The sequence below is a fragment of the Apteryx rowi genome, unplaced genomic scaffold, assembly GCF_003343035.1.
Source record: "Apteryx rowi isolate R43461 unplaced genomic scaffold, aptRow1 scaffold_2, whole genome shotgun sequence".
Classification (NCBI taxonomy): Eukaryota; Metazoa; Chordata; class Aves; order Apterygiformes; family Apterygidae; genus Apteryx; species Apteryx rowi.
The window spans coordinates 9,473,368-9,491,443 of NW_020448307.1; the positions used below are offsets into that span (position 1 = coordinate 9,473,368).

The following is an 18,076-nucleotide window of genomic DNA, read 5'->3' on the forward strand; positions in this document are numbered from 1 at the left end:
GGCGGGAGGGAGCCTGGGCGGCTGCCGGGCAGCCCGGCCCGGAGGCGCCTCTTGGCCCGGAGGGGAAAAGCAGCTCGGGGTGTCCCGGGTGGAAAAGTTGCTTTCAGGCTGATAAACTGCGCTGCGACTGCTCCTTCCCACGCGAGGGCTGGTCCCGAAACCGCGCAGCCGTGAGCCCCAGCCTCCGCCGCCCTCACGCCGGCCGCAGCCCCGGTCCCGCTTGGCGACGACGCGAGTTTTGCTGGGAGCCCACAAGGCTGGCGCAGGGCCCTGGGGTGGGATGGGAGGCAGCGATAGGGTTGTCTGGAAGGTACGTGGGTGATAGTGGTATGAGCTGTGCGGGGAAGCCTCAGGATCGCTTACCAGAACTGGGAAGCCTTTATCTTATCACGCAGGAGCCCGGTCTTTTGGAGAGAAGATCGAATGCAGCCAGGCGTTGGGGAGTTCATTAGGGCRCATGAAGCAAGGGGGAAGTGCAATCTCTCCTGTCGCTGAGCAGAACTTTCTGGCCCACTTTGTGCAGCTGGCTAAACCCTAGTAATTTTTGAGCCTGAGGGCCCACTGAAATCTAGTTAGAGGGCTTTAGAGATTAGATTTGTGGGAGCAAAAAGGACTGAAATTAAATTTACACGGGCAGAAACGTTTTTGAGCTGCTTGAAAATCAGGCTTAGCGTAGATACTTCAGGCACGGTGACCACAGAAGCAGTGTGTCTGTAGGTGGGGAATCTAATCCTTGCCATTATGGTTTAAATGAAAGCAAATTTAGAGAGAACCAAACAGCAGCAGTTGTGACTTCTAGACATGAGACGCTGCAGAGTGACCAGGACACTGGCTTGTGTTGTCTGGTGCCTTCGACAAAGTGGAGTTTGGTCAGTGGTGCAGAGGGAAGAGCTGGACAACTGCTGCATTATTTCTGTGTGCCTCCAGCACCTCTCTGCCTTTGTAGATAATGGTCACTTTGGCGGCAACCAGGTATGATCCACTCCCATGCTCGTGTTGGATGTATGGGATAGGGRTGCCAGGGCAGAGCAGGCAGCGTGTGCCAGCGCCACGAGTGGGAGATCCAGCTGTACCCCTGCGTACCAGGCAGTTTGTGGCCTGCAAAAGCAGCAGGCGGCTGCACTGCCTTTCCACTGCTCTCCCACCTACGGCTGCATGGCCATGGTGGCCTCTGAGGTGAGCTGCAGCATCCGGTGTAACAGGACAGGGCTGCTTTGCTGGCCAGGTCCAGAAGCAACACATGCTTTGCTCCAGCCCAGCCTTTTTGGAAGCCTCCTGATCTGGTGTGGGAGTGCAGGGCTGAGGTTGCCCTGGACCTGCTGAGGAGGTTGTTAACAGCAATCTTTAGCTGTTGCTATAAGATGACCAGGCTCTACATTTCCTTTAAACTGTTTGAGGAACTTAGGAGGGTCTGGGCCAAGGAAGGTGAAAGATCCATCCCCTGTCATCCCCCTTGCCCTGTAGCCTTTGGTGGAGGGACAATAGACCAGCTTGGAGATATCATCAAGCCCTGAAACTCTCTGTGGGGAGCTTTGGGTGGAGACTGCCCTGGGTGGAGTCTGTCCTGTCCCCAAAGGGGGGATGGAGGTGTGCAGGCAGGAGGTGTGCAGGCAGCACCGGCGCAGCATGCAAGTTCCCTGCTCTCGGTTGTTTGCTGCATTGCCTGGAGGGCGGGGGAGAACCTTGCTGAAGAGCACTGGAGCCGCCTCTCAAAGCAAACAAGTCAAGGAACTGCAAGGTGCAGATCCTCATCCTCAGTGTGTCGTAGGGCCTTACTGCCTTTCCTTAAATGCTCGTGGGGTTGGGGATGGCTTGCCCTCCTGTGCCTTCACTTACTGGTTGTCCCTGTCCGTTTTGTTGCTGCAAGCTGTGGCTGACAAGAAGGTGTCTGCGCTGCTGGTTTCTTCCACCCCTGCTTACCCTTGAGTCACTTCCTTCCTGAGTTTGTACAATCGTGCAGCCCAGCTGCTGGTGTGGGGCAGATGTAACAGCGCTACCCAGAGTGTGCCAGGAGGTCAGACGTGAGGCCCGTGCTGCAGAAAGGCTGGCTCTGATGGCCCTGTCCCACGGGCCTGTCCAAAGCTTCCTATGGTGGTGGGTGCAGGATGCCAGGAGAGTGGCTGCAGGGACTGTCTAGGGTTAGGGGTAATCTTGCATATGCAGTGGAGGAATGTGTTATAAAACTGTTTCCCAAGAGCTGATAAATGATGTTCAACGCTCCCTGATTTAAGAAAGCCGTGCCTTTGGCCCAACTCAGCAGAGTGGTTTAATGCACTTCCAAAGGGGGATTGGGGATTGTATGTTTGTTGAGACTGAGCAGGAGGGAAGAAAATCCCTCAAGGTTTGCTGATCTGAGCAATCAGGCATACAAGTRTTTCAGTACTTCGTGCTTGCTGTAATGTAGATTTTTCCGTCTATCTAGAAGCTTTCCCACCCTGTCCTACAGCAGTGGGCATTTACTCCGACAACTGAAGCTGGAATGGTATCTGGCTCTTGGATCTTGCTTTTCTGAGGCTAGCTTATCTCTGGAGAGAGGTGGGAGTGTCCCCACTTCACAGGTGGGAAACCTGTGATGAGCCCCAGGCAATGCAGTGAGTTGTCTGTGGAGCAGGGATTAGGAATTCCTGTCTCCCAGCTTCATGTCCTTTCTCTAAGAGCCCCTCCCTAAAGTAAGCAGTCAGTCTGGAATGAGTAGGTGGCATCAACATCTTCACTACAGCAGGAAACTCACAGTGAGGAGCTTCACACTGAGCAAGGCTTGGTTTCGAAAGGTGATGAGTTATGCAAAGGTCCCAAGGACAGGCCTGGGAGCCAAGAACTCTTGTGCAGACATAGAGTAACCTGTGGCTTTAGGCACTCCTGTCCCTGTGCCTTGATTTTACCATCTTAAATATAAGTAACTGAAATGGGCAGATGAAGGTTGTCAGTGTTACTGATTGTGACTTTGTGCTGCCTTTGGACAGCCAGAATGGTTAGTCCATCTATTTCCTCCAGCAGTCAGGCTGAGAATCTGGCACTTTTGTTCCGTCAGCCAGGAGGCAGCGATACCACCTGTGTCTTGTTTTCCTCGTAGACTCTTGCCTGGACTTGCTTGTGTAAATGGCCAGAATGGTGTCACCTCTCTTGGCTCCTAGTGTTGTGAGATTGGGCTGTAATTGGATCTCCTTCATTCATAACTCATAATACCAATTTTGTACCTCTTGCAGGCGGTGGCGGAAACCGGAAGGGCAAGAGTAAGAAATGGCGTCAGATGCTGCAGTTCCCCCATATCAGCCTCTGTGAGGATCTTCGACAAACCCTTGGTGAGACATGTCTTTTGGTGGGAGCTGAGCGATGCCCTGGCTCTGCTCTGGAGTGGTGCGTTTCGGTGAGCGCGTGCAGCTGATGGGGCTGTTCATGCCTTGTGCTGCCAAAGCTGGATGCACTTAAATGCGACTGAGTCATGCAGAGGTCAAGGACATGTAATGGGGCACGCATTGGCCAAAGCCCAGCCAGGCTCACTCAGAGTCGGGGTGCAGGGAAGAAAGGATGGGTAGGTAAATCACAGCTGCATGGCGCTTGCTGGACAATACCTGTTGATGTATTCACAAGCCTTCTAGACTGCGATGGCTGTCACTAGAGACAAGCACCTTTCTCTGCGGAAACAGACCTGCTGAGTGTTGCAGAGCTTTGGAGCATAGCTCAGGGGTGCCTCTGCATTAATAACACAGGTTCTGCTAATGTCCTCTGGACTCTCTGGCTAGGACTCAGTCCTGAACTTTAGACCTGAGCTTCTAACACTAATGTAGCAGCTTTACTCCAGGCAAAATTGTGTTCTTGCTGTACAGCATGGATGAGAATTGTGCAGTCGGGCAGGGCTTGGTCTGTCATTTTAGTATTGCACTTTGTACTGCTCATGGTTTTAATGTTGTTTGTGCAGCAGGCTTGGTCCTGATCTCATATGAAATTGTGTTGGGACATGTCTTTGGTTCTTGAACAGGGAGCACTGGGGAGCAGCAAAGCTGTGCAAAAAACCTGTGACATCTTTTGGGGAAAAGGAGAGCTGCTTTAAGTTCAGCTGCCAGCTGGAATGGTGGCATACTGGTTAGCCTTGCTTCAGAGCAGGTGTCAGTGAACTGGCTGAGTCTGGGAGGTTTCTGCAGCTACAGACCCTATTCTACTCTGTCCAAGCGTTCTAGAACCTGGTAGCCCCAAGGAAAAGGGTCTGGCTCCATTTCGGGGCACATTGGACTGGAGCAGTTGGACTAACTTCACTTCCATCATCCACGCTGTACCTCCAAGCTTGCAGTAGCCCAGGTCTGCTGCCCTGCGTATGCCATTCACCATCTGCCTGGGGTGGGCTTCAAAGCTGCGTGTAGCAAATTGAATGCTCTAGCCCTGGTTTTGCTGAAAACTGCATCTCTGGAGCAAGTCCTGACCCCTGAATGCATTTCTGGCATGGGCTCTCCTTGTAGTTCACATCTTGGCCATCCCAACCTCTTTCTGCTTTTCTGACTGTTGTGTGCTCTCAGCAGAGCTTTCCTTCAGCTGAGGCCTCTCTTCTGAGTGCAGCTGCCCTTCCTGTGGGTGTCTTGATATGTTTTCCAGCACTGAAGTTCATCTTTGTTATGCTGCCCGTTTGCCAGTGGTGAGTGCTGGTGCTCTGTCTGTCTCTATTGTCCCAGTGTCCAGGACAGTGCTGTTGTGTTGCTTTGGGAGGCAAGTCCCTCCCAGCCTCTGGCTGTCACAGCCCATGCCTCCACTTCCCCTTGAGGAGGCACGAGAGACTTGCTTCTGCCCCTGTGGTGGCTGTCCCTCTCGGTTCCCCCCTGGGAGAGACAGCCCCGTTCCTCGTGCATTGGTCACCCTTCACTGTCTTTGTTTTGCTCTTGCGGCCTGCTAGAAAGACATTTGCTTCCTATTCCAGAGGTTTGGCAGGATTGCCAGCATGGTGGAGCTGGCTGCCTGCTTTGCATGCTCTGACCACAGAGAGCAACCTCGTGTGTGCCCGGGCAGTTGCAAGGGCAACCGAAAACTTCTGATCTTGCGGGYTGCAAACCCTTGTCTTCCCCAGCTAAAGGGAACTCCTTTCCCTGCAGACAAGGAAATAGCCTGGCATGGGCCGAGCAGACACGATGGCCCCCTCCCCCACGGCGGGCCAAGCTGTCTCGGCGCTCTTGTACACCCGTCAGGAAGCCACAGCTTCCTCGGGAGAAACTGCTGTGCAGGGCGGGGAAGGCCTGCAGTACCCGGCGCCGGAGAGTGCGAAGGGCCCAGGGCAGGGCCCAGGGCAGGGTGAAGTACAGATGGGTGCTGATCAGGGCACTAGGCACTGGATGGATGCTGCAGCAGGGAAGCCAGAGGTCAGATTTCAAGAAGAGCTTCCTAACAGCACGTAATCTGATGTAATTTGGCAGGAGAGGGAGAGGAAGAAGGTAAAAACCCCCAGCACTGAGATCTTTGCAGACAGATGAGACAGACCTCTCTGGGGTTTGGTTTGGGTAGCAGAGTAAGTGTCCTGCTGTGTCACACTTACGGGGAGCATGGAGGAGTCCCTAAGAGCCAGGGAATGGCTGCACATCCGTATTCCAGGCAGCCTATAACCCTCCATGGCAATGACTGTAATAGAAATCTGCTCTGGCCCAAGACTAGCTGAGATTTTACTGGTGACCTGGAAGGGGAAAAAGACCTACTAATATTCAGGGGAAAAAAACCCTTTTAAAGATGACTGGAGAAATGAGGATAGATTACTAATCTTTCATTGAGCTGGAAGTGCTCTAGATAGTCAAAGGTGTTTGGGCCTGGCATGCCAGAATGCAGAGGACCCTGGGGAGAAGGGCATGGGGAATTGCCAGAGGAAACAGCTCCAGAGGGCAGTAGGAGCTGACATACAAACAGGCAGCCGTCCAGTGAAGCAGAGGTGGTCTAATTGCTGTACACAGCATTAACAGGAAATACTATGGAAATAATGCTCTCCATTTCAGTACTACTGTTTCCAGCGTTTTGGTGGAAATCCTTGGTAAATTTGAGGGCTTTGTAAGAGCCATCAGAGCACCTCTTGCTGGGAGATCTGCCCAGGAACAAGCTTGATGTGTTTCTCTTGTCCCAAAGAAAGTTGTGTGTCTGGAACAGTCAGTTCATCTCTGCAAGTAGAGGATTGAGAAGAGAGCTTCCAGCTGAGCAGGAGATACCAAGATGCCTTCCTAGAAACAAGAAGGGGCGAACTGTACAGAAAAGCTGTTAAAACTTCTTTCAAGGAAGAAAACTCTTCCATAGGGTGACATAAAAGCTCAGTCATGCCAGCCTCTTGTCCCTGTTGGGTGTATTTTGCTGTCCTGGGAGTCTCAGGCTGGCAGGGCCTGTGTGAGCAGCCAGCTGACTAGTCACAAGCCTCTCCATGGCTGCCTGCGGCCAGGACGGTGGGCTGTGGCTGCTGCTTTGGGGTTGGCAGTGCATGATCTTCTCCTCCACATTTGCAGAGCGGGACTACCACAGCCTGTGTGAGAAGCAGCCCATCGGGCGCATGCTCTTTCGGCAGTTCTGYGAGACACGACCTGAGCTGTCACGCTGCGTCAAGTTCCTGGATGCTGTGGTAAGAGCAAAGCCCGTCAGGCTTCTCTGGGGGARGTAGGGATGTTCTTGGCGTTCTGGGCACAGACCAGTTGGCCTTGGGCATTGGAGCTGTTGCCAGGTACTTTTGGGCCTGTAGGGTTTTCCTGAAGGAAGAACCTGTGAGCTGCAGTTTCTCCAGGATAGGGCTGGGCCTTTGCTTAGGGAGCAGTTTGCTGGAGATCTGGTTTTCCGGGAAAGCACGGGATCTTGGTACCTTGGGCAGGGTGTTGCTGCTGTGCAGCTGTTGCCTGGTAGCAAGGCTTGATTACTGGCTGGGCCTGCTCCTGACGGTGTTTGCTCTGTGCAGGCAGGGTACGAAGTGGCTCCAGATGAGAAGCGGAAGGAATGCGGGCAACACCTGATTGAAAAGTACTTGAAGCCAAAGGTGAGTGAGAGGTCTGTGTTTGCTGCTTGCAACAGTAGGAAAACAGTTGGAAAGCCAACAACTGTCATTACCCGTGTCCTGCTGCAGTGAATATGCTGGGCAGAGTGGTGAGTATAGCACCTCCCGTCACCCCACAAGTGACTCTGTTGCTTTTCCCTCTGGCCCTAAATCAGATGAGCACCTGTGTGCTGTTCCTGTGGGTTCGTCTTTCTAGGCTGGGCCCTCAGGCTCTGCTCCCTGTGTCTGACTTTATCCTTTTGTCCCCAGAGCGAGGACCATGTGCCTGAAGTCCCCTCACAGTTGGTGAGTACCTGTTGTGAGAGGCTGGAGCAGGAACCTTCCAAGGAGCTCTTCAAAGAATCCACTAAGTAAGTTGGAGTGCTGGGGCCTCCCCACRGGTCGCACCATGGTCCAGTGATAGATCCTGCAGCTAACTCGCCTCATCCATCATGGTCCCTTCCTCCAGGGCGGTGAGGGCTGGTGCTAAGGCTGAGACTGCTCAGGCTGGAGCCTGGGGAGTTTCAGGCTAGCAGTTTGCAGCAATCCATGCRAGTTTGGCCAGCACAGCTACAGGGAGCTCCTGTGGGCTCTGGGTACCACATGTTGCAGCAGAAACCTTTGTCCCCCCTAACAATCTGCCATAGGTCTGAGTTGCCATTTGGAAAGACCCCATTTTGGCAAGCCTCAGCATCAGGCCGTGCTGTTTCTGGTCTTGTGTCTGGGTCTCATAGTCACCCGTAATGCAGTGCTGATTGGTGCAGTCCCAGTGCGAGCTGTCCTCTCCCACTGTCCGCAGATGTGCCTGTTGTGGCTAGGTTATGGTAGCTGTTGCTGCAGGAATCTGAGGTCACCTCTGTTCCTTGGACTCGTGGCAGAAACAGTGACTGAGGTCTTGGATCTGGGTGTGAAGAGGAAGCTGTTAGGCAAACTGGGCTCACGGCCTCCACCCCTCTCTGAACGGTAGCTTGAGCACATTGCCTAATCGAGTGCAGGGCTGTGGCAATGGGTTTGCTGCAGTCTTCTGGGGAGCGTTAACTCGGTGTGTGGTAACTAGTGTCGCTGTCTGAATGCAGAGCCTCCGGGCTGGGCCCTGCCTTCTCTTGGCAAGCCTTGAAAGGGGAAGGACCCATCCGCTTCTCCTTGATGCTTGTCTCCAGTCTAGACACTGTGTCTAAGGCTCTTTACTCCGCTGGGCAGCCCCGGCACCAGTCTCCAAGGCAGTTAGCTCTCTCGAACAAGATCCCCTGTGGCCTTTTGTGCCGGATATTCAGCTGAAACTGAACAGCTCAGCGCCCTGTGCTGAATGTTGCTAGCAGCTTGAAGCAGCTGATTACAGCCTTGCGTGTGCATTTGCCGTGCAAGCAGAGGGGCAATTGCAAAGAGCCCCACCGTCCCGCTTTGTCCCGCAGCCAGGGCTGATGCAGAGGCCATAATTAGCAGTGCCAGCCCTGTCCCAGGGTGCCGCTTTTGTCGCAGCGGTACCTCCARCACACCTTCTCTTTGCATCAGGCTTCTGTGTGCTAGCGCAGAGGGTGGGCTTTCTGGGCCAGGGCTGTGCAGGGTACGTGGGTGATTCAGCACAGCACCAGGCTGGGTGAGGGGATGGCAAGGTGATCGGGCTCTTGTTGGAGCAGCTTACCTTCTCTGTGCTTGGACCACTGGCCTGTTCTGTGGCTGSGAACAGCTCTCAGCAGCCTCACGGGCTCTCTGCTCTCTCCTAGGCTTATCCACGATTACCTGAGCGTGGCTCCCTTTGCTGACTACCTCGACAGCTTGTACTTCAACCGCTTCCTACAGTGGAAATGGCTGGAACGGTAATGTTCCCTGGCATCCCTGAGAGACCTGAACCCTGCAGCACAGTGGCTGCCTTGAGGGGTCCCTACAGCTCCTTCCTGTGCTGGGCCCTGGCAAGAACTGAAGGTCTGGCCTTTGCCTGCTCTTGCTCTCCTTCAGGGCCCTTTCTGGCACAAGCAACCTTTCCTAAGCACCCCAGCTTGCCTGCCTTGCAGGGGAGCAAGGTGTGTTCAAGCAGGGGTTCTGGGGTGAGCCACAGTCCCTCAGGCCAGGGCATGGGGGTGGTTTGGGCTTCAGCCCCTGCTGTCTCCCTCCCTGTTCCCATCTCACTCCAGTTTCCTTTGCCTCACAGGCAGCCAGTGACCAAAAACACTTTCCGCCAGTACCGTGTGCTGGGCAAGGGTGGCTTTGGAGAGGTGAGTRACCAGCATTTCCTCTGCATTCAGGCCGCCTGGCAGCCACCTTTGCCCACTGGGAGGTGGGGGCCTGGGCCTGCCGACCCAGGCTGGAGGCAGGTGCTGTAGCTGGCTGGACTGGGGGATTTCGCTGGGATATTCTCTTGGGCTCTGTGCCGGGCCCTGCTGCACTCTGGGCATTGCATTATCTGTCAGTTCCCCTCTGATGGGCAGGAGATCCCCTCTTGCTGGACACAGGACATGCGGGAAGGGGTTGCACAGGTGGGTAGCATGTGCTTTGTGGTGCACGCTGCTGCCTGGGGAGAGGGTCAGGTCTATTCCCAGCGTCTTGGCAGGGAAAACAGCAGTCCAGAAAACTGTCACTCTCCCAGGTTTCCTCCTGTTTCTGGAGCGGCCTCCTGCCTTCCCAGGCGCCGGCCTCAGACGCCTCCTGGGTGTCTGCTAATGTATCTGTTCAGAGTGAAGTTATGACAAGGGCATCTTTGCCTTCCCATGCCTCTTTCTGAGAGCAGGACATAGACCCTGCCCTGGATGCGGCAGTGGGAGGGTGTTGAGCCTTGTCCCTCCTCCAGGTTTGTGCCTGCCAAGTGCGTGCCACAGGGAAGATGTATGCCTGCAAGAAGCTGGAGAAGAAACGGATCAAAAAGCGGAAGGGAGAGGCCATGGCCCTGAATGAAAAGCAGATCCTGGAAAAAGTGAACAGTAGGTTTGTAGTAAGTACATAGGAGTTGCTCTCACTTTGCACCGCGGGGCTGCGGTGGTTGATTTCTCCTGCAATCAGCCAGCCCAGCACCTCTGTGCTCCTCACCCTGTGTGGAGAGGCAGGAGTAGGCCCTGCCCATGGGATAGGGTCTTGGCGGCTGCTGAACTTCACTTCCCTCCCATGAGTCTGGGATCTGGCAGGACCTCCTGCTGCCTCCACAAGGTGACCTAAATGTTCCAGTAGGCAGGTCGCAGGGCTCCCATAGGCAGGACTGCGCTGAGGCATGGGCAGCCTGACACCTCCCATTATGGAGGTTTCATCAGATGATACCCTGAGGTTGCTTTTGGGCACTGCTTGCCCCCAGAGGGGAGCAGCTTTGGCTCAGAACAGCATCCTCCCCACCTGAGGAAAGCTGGGGGTGTGCAGGGGCTGCTGGGCACTTCCAGGTCCTCCCTGGGTTTGAACGGTTCCCCCTCTGCCTCCTCTGCTGGCAAAGGCCCTATCCTCAGCCCCTCTGCGTCTGGTASGGGATGGGGGGTTGAGGCATCTCCGTCCTGCTGTGACTGGCTTCTGGGGTGACAAGGTGCCCATCAGAGTGTGGGCATCTCCCTGTTGCAGCTGTGTCTTCTAACAGCCTTTCTGCCCTGAATTGCAGGTGAGCTTAGCCTATGCATATGAAACTAAAGATGCTCTCTGCCTAGTGCTGACCCTCATGAATGGAGGGGACCTCAAGTTCCATATCTACCACATGGGAGAGGCTGGCTTTGAGGAGCCCCGGGCAGCGTTCTATGCTGCCGAAATCTGCTGCGGCCTCGAGGACTTGCACCAGGAGAGGATAGTGTACAGGTGCGTGCTGCCTGTCCCCCACTGGGAGACCTTGTACCAGCTGCAGAAACAAGAGGGTTCCTGCTGCTCTTACCAGCCCAGCTGGGTCTGTCTGCTCAAGAAAATAAGCTCAGACTTGAAACCAGCACAGAGCTGGATGAGTGGTGATCAGGAATGGAAAGCTGATCTTGTGGGAGAGATAGGAGAGCTTGGCTTCTTATACTGGTAAATGAACACCAAGAACAGGATGTGATCATGCTGTGAATGCCTCAGGGCGCACACTTGGGTGCTTAACTCTACAGACAGTATTGACACTAGAATAAAGGAGGGTAAGCTGCTGTGGTACACTCAGGCTGGGAGCTGAGCAGGAGGAAGAACAAGCTGACTATACTCATTGAGTTGTGTGATACAGCATTAGGGATAGCATGGCTGGATGCAGAGCCAGGAAGTCCCCTCTAGTCCTGCCTTCTGCCTTTCCCAGGGCTGGCCTTGGAGCATGGGCAGGGCAGGCAGAAGTCCGTGCTCCTTCCGTCTTACAGGGCCAGCTCTGTGCCGAGTTCTGCACACGCAAAGAAGGAAGCAGCAGTGCGCTCACCGCTTCCTTCTCCTGAAGGGTTGAAATCACTGTTGTGACCTGCCTCTGTGCCTAAGAGGGGGGAGTTTGCAGGGCTAACCCCAGGAGGAGGTTATCTGTGTGCCTGGGGCAGGGGTGTTACATCCCTCTGCTGCTTATCTGTGACTTTGATATGTTGCTGCTTCCTGTGACCTTGCTTTGACAACAGGCTTCTTGCTAATCGAGTCTCTTCCTTCTTAGGGACCTGAAGCCAGAGAACATATTGCTAGATGACCATGGTGAGTGCAGGGTGAAGAGGCACTCTGCTCCTGGGTCTTTCTCCCTTCCCATGCTTGAACCAGGGTTGCCTGTGTTCTTGGCAGCTTCAAGTACTGTCCCTTGGTCCTGTCCTGTTAACTTGCCCTTTCCTTTGTGCAGGTCACATCCGTATCTCAGACCTGGGGCTAGCTGTGCACGTGCCAGAGGGCCAAACAATCAAGGGCCGGGTGGGGACAGTTGGCTACATGGGTAAGTGGCCCCAGTTTAGTCAAAAAGTGTGCTCTGACTGCACACAGGCTCTCCCTGCCCTCACACATCCCTCTCCCCTGCTCCTGTGCAGCTCCAGAGGTGGTGAAGAATGAGCGCTACACATTCAGCCCAGACTGGTGGGCTCTGGGCTGCCTGGTGTACGAGATGATCGAGGGACAGTCCCCTTTCCAGCAGCGCAAGAAGAAGATCAAACGGGAGGAGGTGGAGCGGTTGGTGAAGGATGTGCAGGAGGAGTACTCAGAGAAGTTCTCGCCCTGCGCCCGCTCCCTCTGTACCATGGTACGAGTGGGCATCACTGTCCCTTTGCACCCACCACCCCCTTTGCCCATAGTAGCCGAGTGTCGGGGCTGCTCACCATGGAGGTGCTGGTGGCAGCCAGGTTCCCTTGCTCTGGCTCTGATAAGACAGCACGGGAAGGTTCAGGGTGCTCTGATTGCTCACGGTCCTGGCTGGCTAGTGAGCTCATGCTATCCTTAGAGATGTACCACAGGAGCCCAGCTGACCTCCGGGCTGCTCCTCCTGCAGATGACCCCCGCCTACAGCGCTGATTCCCTTTGTGTTGCAGCTTCTGTGCAAAGACCCTCTGGAGCGCCTGGGGTGCCGAGGAGCTGGGGCCAGGGAAGTGAAGGAACACCCTCTCTTCAAGCACCTCAACTTCCGGAGGCTGGAAGCAGGCATGCTGGAACCCCCCTTCAAGCCGGACGTAAGTGCCTGGCCAGGAAGAGCGGTCCATGTCTCAACCTCTTCAGTCATTGATGCTGTCAAGGGAAGCAGAAGTCCTGGGGTGGCTCACCTGAGGAGAGGGTGCCTTCCCCCTGCCCTCCTGTGCAGGGATGTTTCTGGAGATGCTGCTCTGGCTGCTGGCAGGAGGGATGCTGGTTGCAAGTGGATCTGGCCAGTTCTTCTAGCCTGGCAGAATGGGGCTGCAAGCTCTGGGCTGCAGGGAGAGGGGGCCTTGGTTTGGTCAGGAGGCACAGTTATTTGAGTGGGGTGGCATCATTGTGGAGCCTGGCATTAGGGCAGTGTTTGTGCTCTTTAGCCCCAGGCCATCTACTGCAAGGATGTTCTGGACATCGAGCAGTTCTCCACGGTGAAGGGGGTTGAGCTGGAGCCCACAGACAATGACTTCTACCAGAAGTTTGCTACGGGAAGCGTGCCTATTCCTTGGCAGAACGAGGTAGGTGGGGACTGGTGTGGGGGGGAGCCCCTTTTCGCAGGACAGATCTTCACTCCTGCTTGTGCTCGCCATGCTGGCTGAGCAGTGTCCTGCAGGGTTCAGTCTCTGTGCTCTCCCTCCTGTTCTTACGCTCTGCCAGGCTCTTGATGCTGGGCTTTGCGTGCAGGTGTCTGGCAGCTGCCGCAGCCATCTTTTCCCTTTTCCAGATGATTGAGACAGAATGTTTTAAGGAGCTGAATATCTTCAGCACAGACGGCACAGTGCCCCCAGACCTGGACTGGAAAGGGCAGCCTTCTCCGCAGCCCAAAAAGGGCTTACTTCAGCGCTTCTTCAGCAGACAGGTAAGAGTGTTAGCCCAGCGTTTCCTCCACAGCAAGTCCTCTAGCAGCACTGAGCCTGCTGCCCACCAGCGCCAGGCAGATCTGGCAGGGAGGTGGGCACAAGGGAGCAGCAGGCACAGCGTCTCCCTGTGCCAGGTGGCCTGACCGCAGGGCTCTCAGGGGACCTGTGCAAGGCTGCAGGGAGCTCCACTGCCTTCTCTGCGCCCCTCCTCTGTCCTGCTGATCAGATAGGCCTGCCCCAGGGAGCCAGCCCTCACCTGGCTGGCACTCCCCTTGCTGCACATGAGGGGACTAGGACCAAGTGTCCCAACTAAAACATGCTGCAGTCATACAGATGGAGGGATGTTGCTGAAGGCACTAAAATGGCAAGTCCTCTCCCTTCCTACATGAATGCTTCCTTCCCTGAGGAAGACCTTGCTCTTGGTATGGGGTTTGTGGGCTCCCCAGAGCAGTTCTGCCAGATCTGGAACAGGCAGAGTACTTCTCGGAGCAGTGCTTTTGAGGGATGAGGAGGATGGGAATATCTTGAGCACTGCTATTAGTTTTCTTGCCTGCATGTCTCCTCTGGGCCAGAACAGCCTTTGCCTTTCCAGGACCAGCAAAGTCTGGGCTGCTGTCCTTTAACAGCTGCTTGCAGCTGTGGGACTTGAGCGTGGTTGGCTCTGGCCTGCTCTGGACCCATTTTCAGCCACCCAGTTCTGACTCCTCCTTCCCCACCTAGCTCCAAGTTGTGCTTCACTGTTTGGTGGGAGCCTTGTGTCCTGACCTAGCCGGAGCCAGCTCTGGACTGGGGTACCCTGCTGTCTGCTCTTCCCTAGGCAGGCAGAACCTGCCCAAGGATGGGCTGCCTGTGGCAGAGGTTGAGCTGTGATTTGCCACGTGTTTTCTCTTTCCAGAGGTGAGCAGTCTCCCTCCTGGCTGCTCTGCTCAGGGAAATACCTGGTGGCCCGTGGACATGGCAAGATCTGGGAGAGAGGAGTGGTCCTTCACTGCCTAACCCCTTCCCCCAGCAGAGCACATGCTGCTTGTTGTTCTAACTGCCCCTGAGCCACTAATCCTGCTTCCCTGCTCTTGCTGCCTTCCCCGCTGCGGGGGAGCCTTGGCCCCAGCCTGAGCCGAAACTGCCCCCACATTGCTGCTGCTGGGAGCCCTGCTCCCAGGGGGCCACAGGAAGCTCGGGGTTCCCTTTCCTCCCCTGTTCAGCTGTCCAGGACACACAGAAGGGTTGAGAAACTGTGAAGGGTTTGTCCCTGTCCTGTGCCCCAGCTCCAGCAGGAGGGCTTCAGTTGCCTTTCTGGCCTGATGAGCCCTGCCTGGGGCAGATTATACCTGCTGGCACTGAGCTGTGCCCCRGGGTGGCTATAGTCTCGGGACCCCATCTTCCCCCTAGCTTCCAAGCTAGTCAGCTGTGTGCTCATGTGTACGTCTGCCAGGAGCCAATCCCCAAGATGCAGCTATGCTGTTCCTCTGCAGACTTGGGGTCCCCTCTAGCCCATTCCCTCTGTGTAGCTCTCCTGCACACAGGCTGGGGAGCCTGGATCTTCCCTGCCAGAGGGCAGCTGTAGGCTGGGTTGTGTGACCATGCTCACCCTCTGCTTGCTGTGCTCCTCTCTCCCTCTTCCCTCTCATTGCCCTTCTGACTTCAGGACTGCTGTGGAAACTGCAGCGACAGCGAGGAAGAGCCCACCCGGCTGTAGAGCACAGCTTGTTCTCCAGCCCCTGGGACCCTCTTGCCTCTCCGGGTGCCCAGCAGAACAACAGGCCAGCCTGAAGGACAAGGTAGCAGTGGCTCCACAAGGTGGATTTGTTTACAGCTTTGCACATCTGTATTTGAAGACTGTGAGGATGGCTTCAGGGCTGGCAGCAGCACATACCGTCTGCCTCAGGCCAAGGAGCCTCTAACTGTTGGGAAGCCATCATCCCTAAGACAGACCTGGATGCTCCCGAATCTGCCACTTGGGATTGTGCTGCTGCCCGCTGGCTGCTGCTCCCCTCCCRGGCTGAGGGTGGGAGGGAGGGATGGCACTGACGTGGGCAGAGGCCAGGCTGGAGCAGCTCTGTTGACACATTGCACGGTGCTGAAGCGGCACTGCAGGTTTGGTGTATATTTATATACGTTGGTCTGTACATATCACATGTTTTTTAATCTATAGGTGGGGGCCTGCACTGCCCCCACCCTGTCACAGGCACAAATGTCCTCCTATGGGGGGAGTGACAGTCCCAGCTTTGTACCAGGGAGTCCTGGGCAGAGGCCTTCTGTGCCTTGAGGTGTCTAAAGCATCTTTCCTGGACCTTTCTGGCCATGCTGAGGCGTCCCTGGCTCCAGAGGAGTCCATTGCTCAGCCTTGAGGCACAGGAAACTGCTGTGCCAAAGCRTCTATCATCGCATCCTGGCAGCAGAGCGTCACTGCTTCATCCCTGCTTCCCTGTCTGCTGAGCCTGCTTCCTCCTGCCTTGTCTTGCACATGCTGCCAGCTCCTGGGAGCTGATCCCGGCCCTCTCTTCAGACCGTTGGCGGGCTGCCACAGCACAGCAGGATGTAGCTGCTCCCACAGCACCTGCACGGAAGGTAACTGCTACTGAGTCTGAAGGGTTGATCTGATGCCCCACATGGTGCAGGAGGTCCCCAGCACAGTCCCACCAGCTCTGGACCAGCCATCTGTGCTTGCTGTGGAAAGCTGGTGGGTGCAGGCAGGCCCTGGGCCCAGCTTGCTGTCGGTGACTGCCATGCAGTGGCATGAGTATGTCCGTGCAGCAGGCACGCAGTCAGACCTCGGACACGTAAGGGGCCCCACTCTTGGGTGGAAAAGCTGTGGTAAAGGAAACGTCCCCTGCTGGGGCCGTGCTGTGCACCATTACCCAAGAGTGAGCAAGGCYGGGACCAGCCCACCCGCTGCACCAGCTTAGCTTAGTGCCCGTCCTGAGGGGGGTCCTCCAGCACGTGGCCCCAGGAGCCGCCGGTGGCACAGCCCTTGTGCCGTAGGGCAGTGCAGCAGGGAGAGGGGCCTGAGCCTGCGCTGGAGCCCCCCCACGTCTCTGGGGAGCAGCGTCGCTTGGCCCTGCTCTCCCGCCCGTCCGTTCTGCTTGTCTGGTCCTGTGCACACTTGGTCCCAGCTGCGTCCCTAGCAATAACTGGTCTGTTCTGTGTGTGTGTGTGTGTGTGTGCGCGCGCATGTGCACGTGTGTGCGCGCTTGCGCGTGCGTGCACGCTGCTGCCTCGTGCTCGTTCTGAGCCAGGCCCCATGGGTGGGCTGAGCACCTACTTGGACCTGTGGTATTTGCTTGCCTTGCACTAAAGTTTGAGAGTATTTAAATTTTTAACCTTTTGTTAAGTGTAAGATTTGCTGTGTCCTGTGTTACTGTCGTGCAGAGGTGAACTGAGCGAGCAGCACGCAGTGCGTTGTGCTCGTTCCCTTTCCTCACCTGGTGCTGGCCTGGCAGGGTCGCAGCAAGGTGGCCCTCGGTGGCTTCTCCCGGGCGAATTGGACCAGTCCAGGGCAGCAGCAGGTACAAAGCCTTGTGCCAGTGCCCAGCCACTGTCCTAGGGTGTGCTCATGTCTGCTGTGCCTTCCTGCTCCGGGCTCGTACCCGAGCTCCCCCATCTGCCCTTGGCACAGTCCCTCCTGGGTGCTGCACACCCCAAACATGCTCAGGGGCTGGGGGCAGAGCCCCGTCGCTCTCCTGGGCCCTGCACCCTGCTCCCCCAGGCCTCGGCCACAGCCGGGGGCTGTGCACGGTCCTTGTGCCAGCACCGGGCGCTGCTTCCTTGGCCCAACGTGCAGGGCTGGGGCKGCTGCAGGCGCTGCCGGGGCTGCGGGGCCGGGGCCGGTGGCGGTGCCTGCGGCAGCGTCCCCAGCCTCGTGCGCGGCGCGGGGTGGCCAGGCGCACAGCTGCACAGGGATGAGAATAGCAAGTGCGGTGCGGTAGCTAGGGAACAGTTGCTATGGGAGCGGGCCGAGGAGGAGTTCTCACACTCGGAGGGGGCATCTTGGGGTAAAATCCAGGAATTTTCTGCAGCCGTGGAAAAAAGGAAGGCACAGTGGGGGGATGGGGACCGCCTGGGGAGGGCCGATCCCACGCGCCGGCTGGGGCTGGTCACGCTGCCCTTCCAGCACTGCCCGGACTGCAGCAGCCCGGCGCGGTGCAGGGACCGTGCCCCAGCCCTGGGGTACCAGCAGCTTCAGTGGTCTCCCACCCCAGTCCCAGTGGCTTGGTGGGGCACACCGGGGGTGGCAGGCAGCCCGGGGCTGAGCTGCGAGGACAGCAGGGGAGGCCCAGAGCACGGCCTTGAGCACTTGGCCGTGCACAGCGCTGTCCGGGGGCCGTTTGCACCCCCAGGTCCCTGCTGGTGGGAGCAGCGCGGGACGAAGGGGTGCTGGTGCACAGCCCAGGATGGTCCCCAGCRAGCCGGAGTGGAGGGGAGCCGCGGTGCCCAGGCTGCTGGGCGAGCTCTGCCTCGGCGCGAGGGTCCCGGGCTTCGGGCGCCCCAGTCCCGCAGGCCCGGCCATGAGGCAGGGGGCTGTGGAGGCAGCGCCGGCACACGATTTTCAGGGGTGAAGGATGCTCTCAGCTGTTGCCTGGGCAACAGCTCCTCCTCCAGCCCACCATGTGGCTCGGGGAGCGCTCCCCCGCCTGCCTCCCCCCGCCGCCGCCGCCGGGAAGGCAGCTCCCGGCCCCGGGCCTGGCGCTGGCGGGGCCCGAGGCCTGGCTCCCGCCGCCACGCCGGGGGCAGCCGGTCCCCC

At 56.9% G+C, this 18,076-nt stretch overlaps 2 protein-coding genes across 3 annotated transcripts in view; both read left to right on the forward strand.

The window, feature by feature from the left end:
* Window positions 1–3,208: 3,208 nt before the first annotated feature.
* GRK6 (G protein-coupled receptor kinase 6) lies at window positions 3,209–16,672 on the forward strand. 2 transcript variants are annotated; one of them, XM_026063312.1, is made up of 15 exons: window positions 3,209–3,302; window positions 6,459–6,571; window positions 6,899–6,976; window positions 7,244–7,344; window positions 8,698–8,790; window positions 9,123–9,186; window positions 9,759–9,888; window positions 10,591–10,735; window positions 11,529–11,566; window positions 11,706–11,795; window positions 11,887–12,095; window positions 12,382–12,519; window positions 12,856–12,993; window positions 13,200–13,334; window positions 14,979–16,672. In XM_026063312.1, exons 1-15 carry the CDS (start codon window positions 3,251–3,253, stop codon window positions 15,234–15,236), a joined length of 1,782 nt encoding a protein of 593 aa, XP_025919097.1. In that variant the 5' UTR covers window positions 3,209–3,250; the 3' UTR covers window positions 15,237–16,672. The 2 variants fall into 2 exon arrangements, with proteins under 2 accessions (XP_025919097.1, XP_025919098.1); XM_026063313.1 differs by having other exon boundaries at window positions 9,759–9,899; window positions 10,545–10,735; window positions 14,231–15,072.
* The window catches only part of PRR7 (proline rich 7, synaptic), a 7,569-nt gene continuing 5,437 nt past the window's right edge, over window positions 15,945–18,076 (forward strand). The window contains exon 1 of the mRNA XM_026063557.1: window positions 15,945–16,115. Coding sequence (XP_025919342.1) covers window positions 15,945–16,115 — 171 coding nt within the window. The remainder of the gene's footprint in view (window positions 16,116–18,076) is intronic.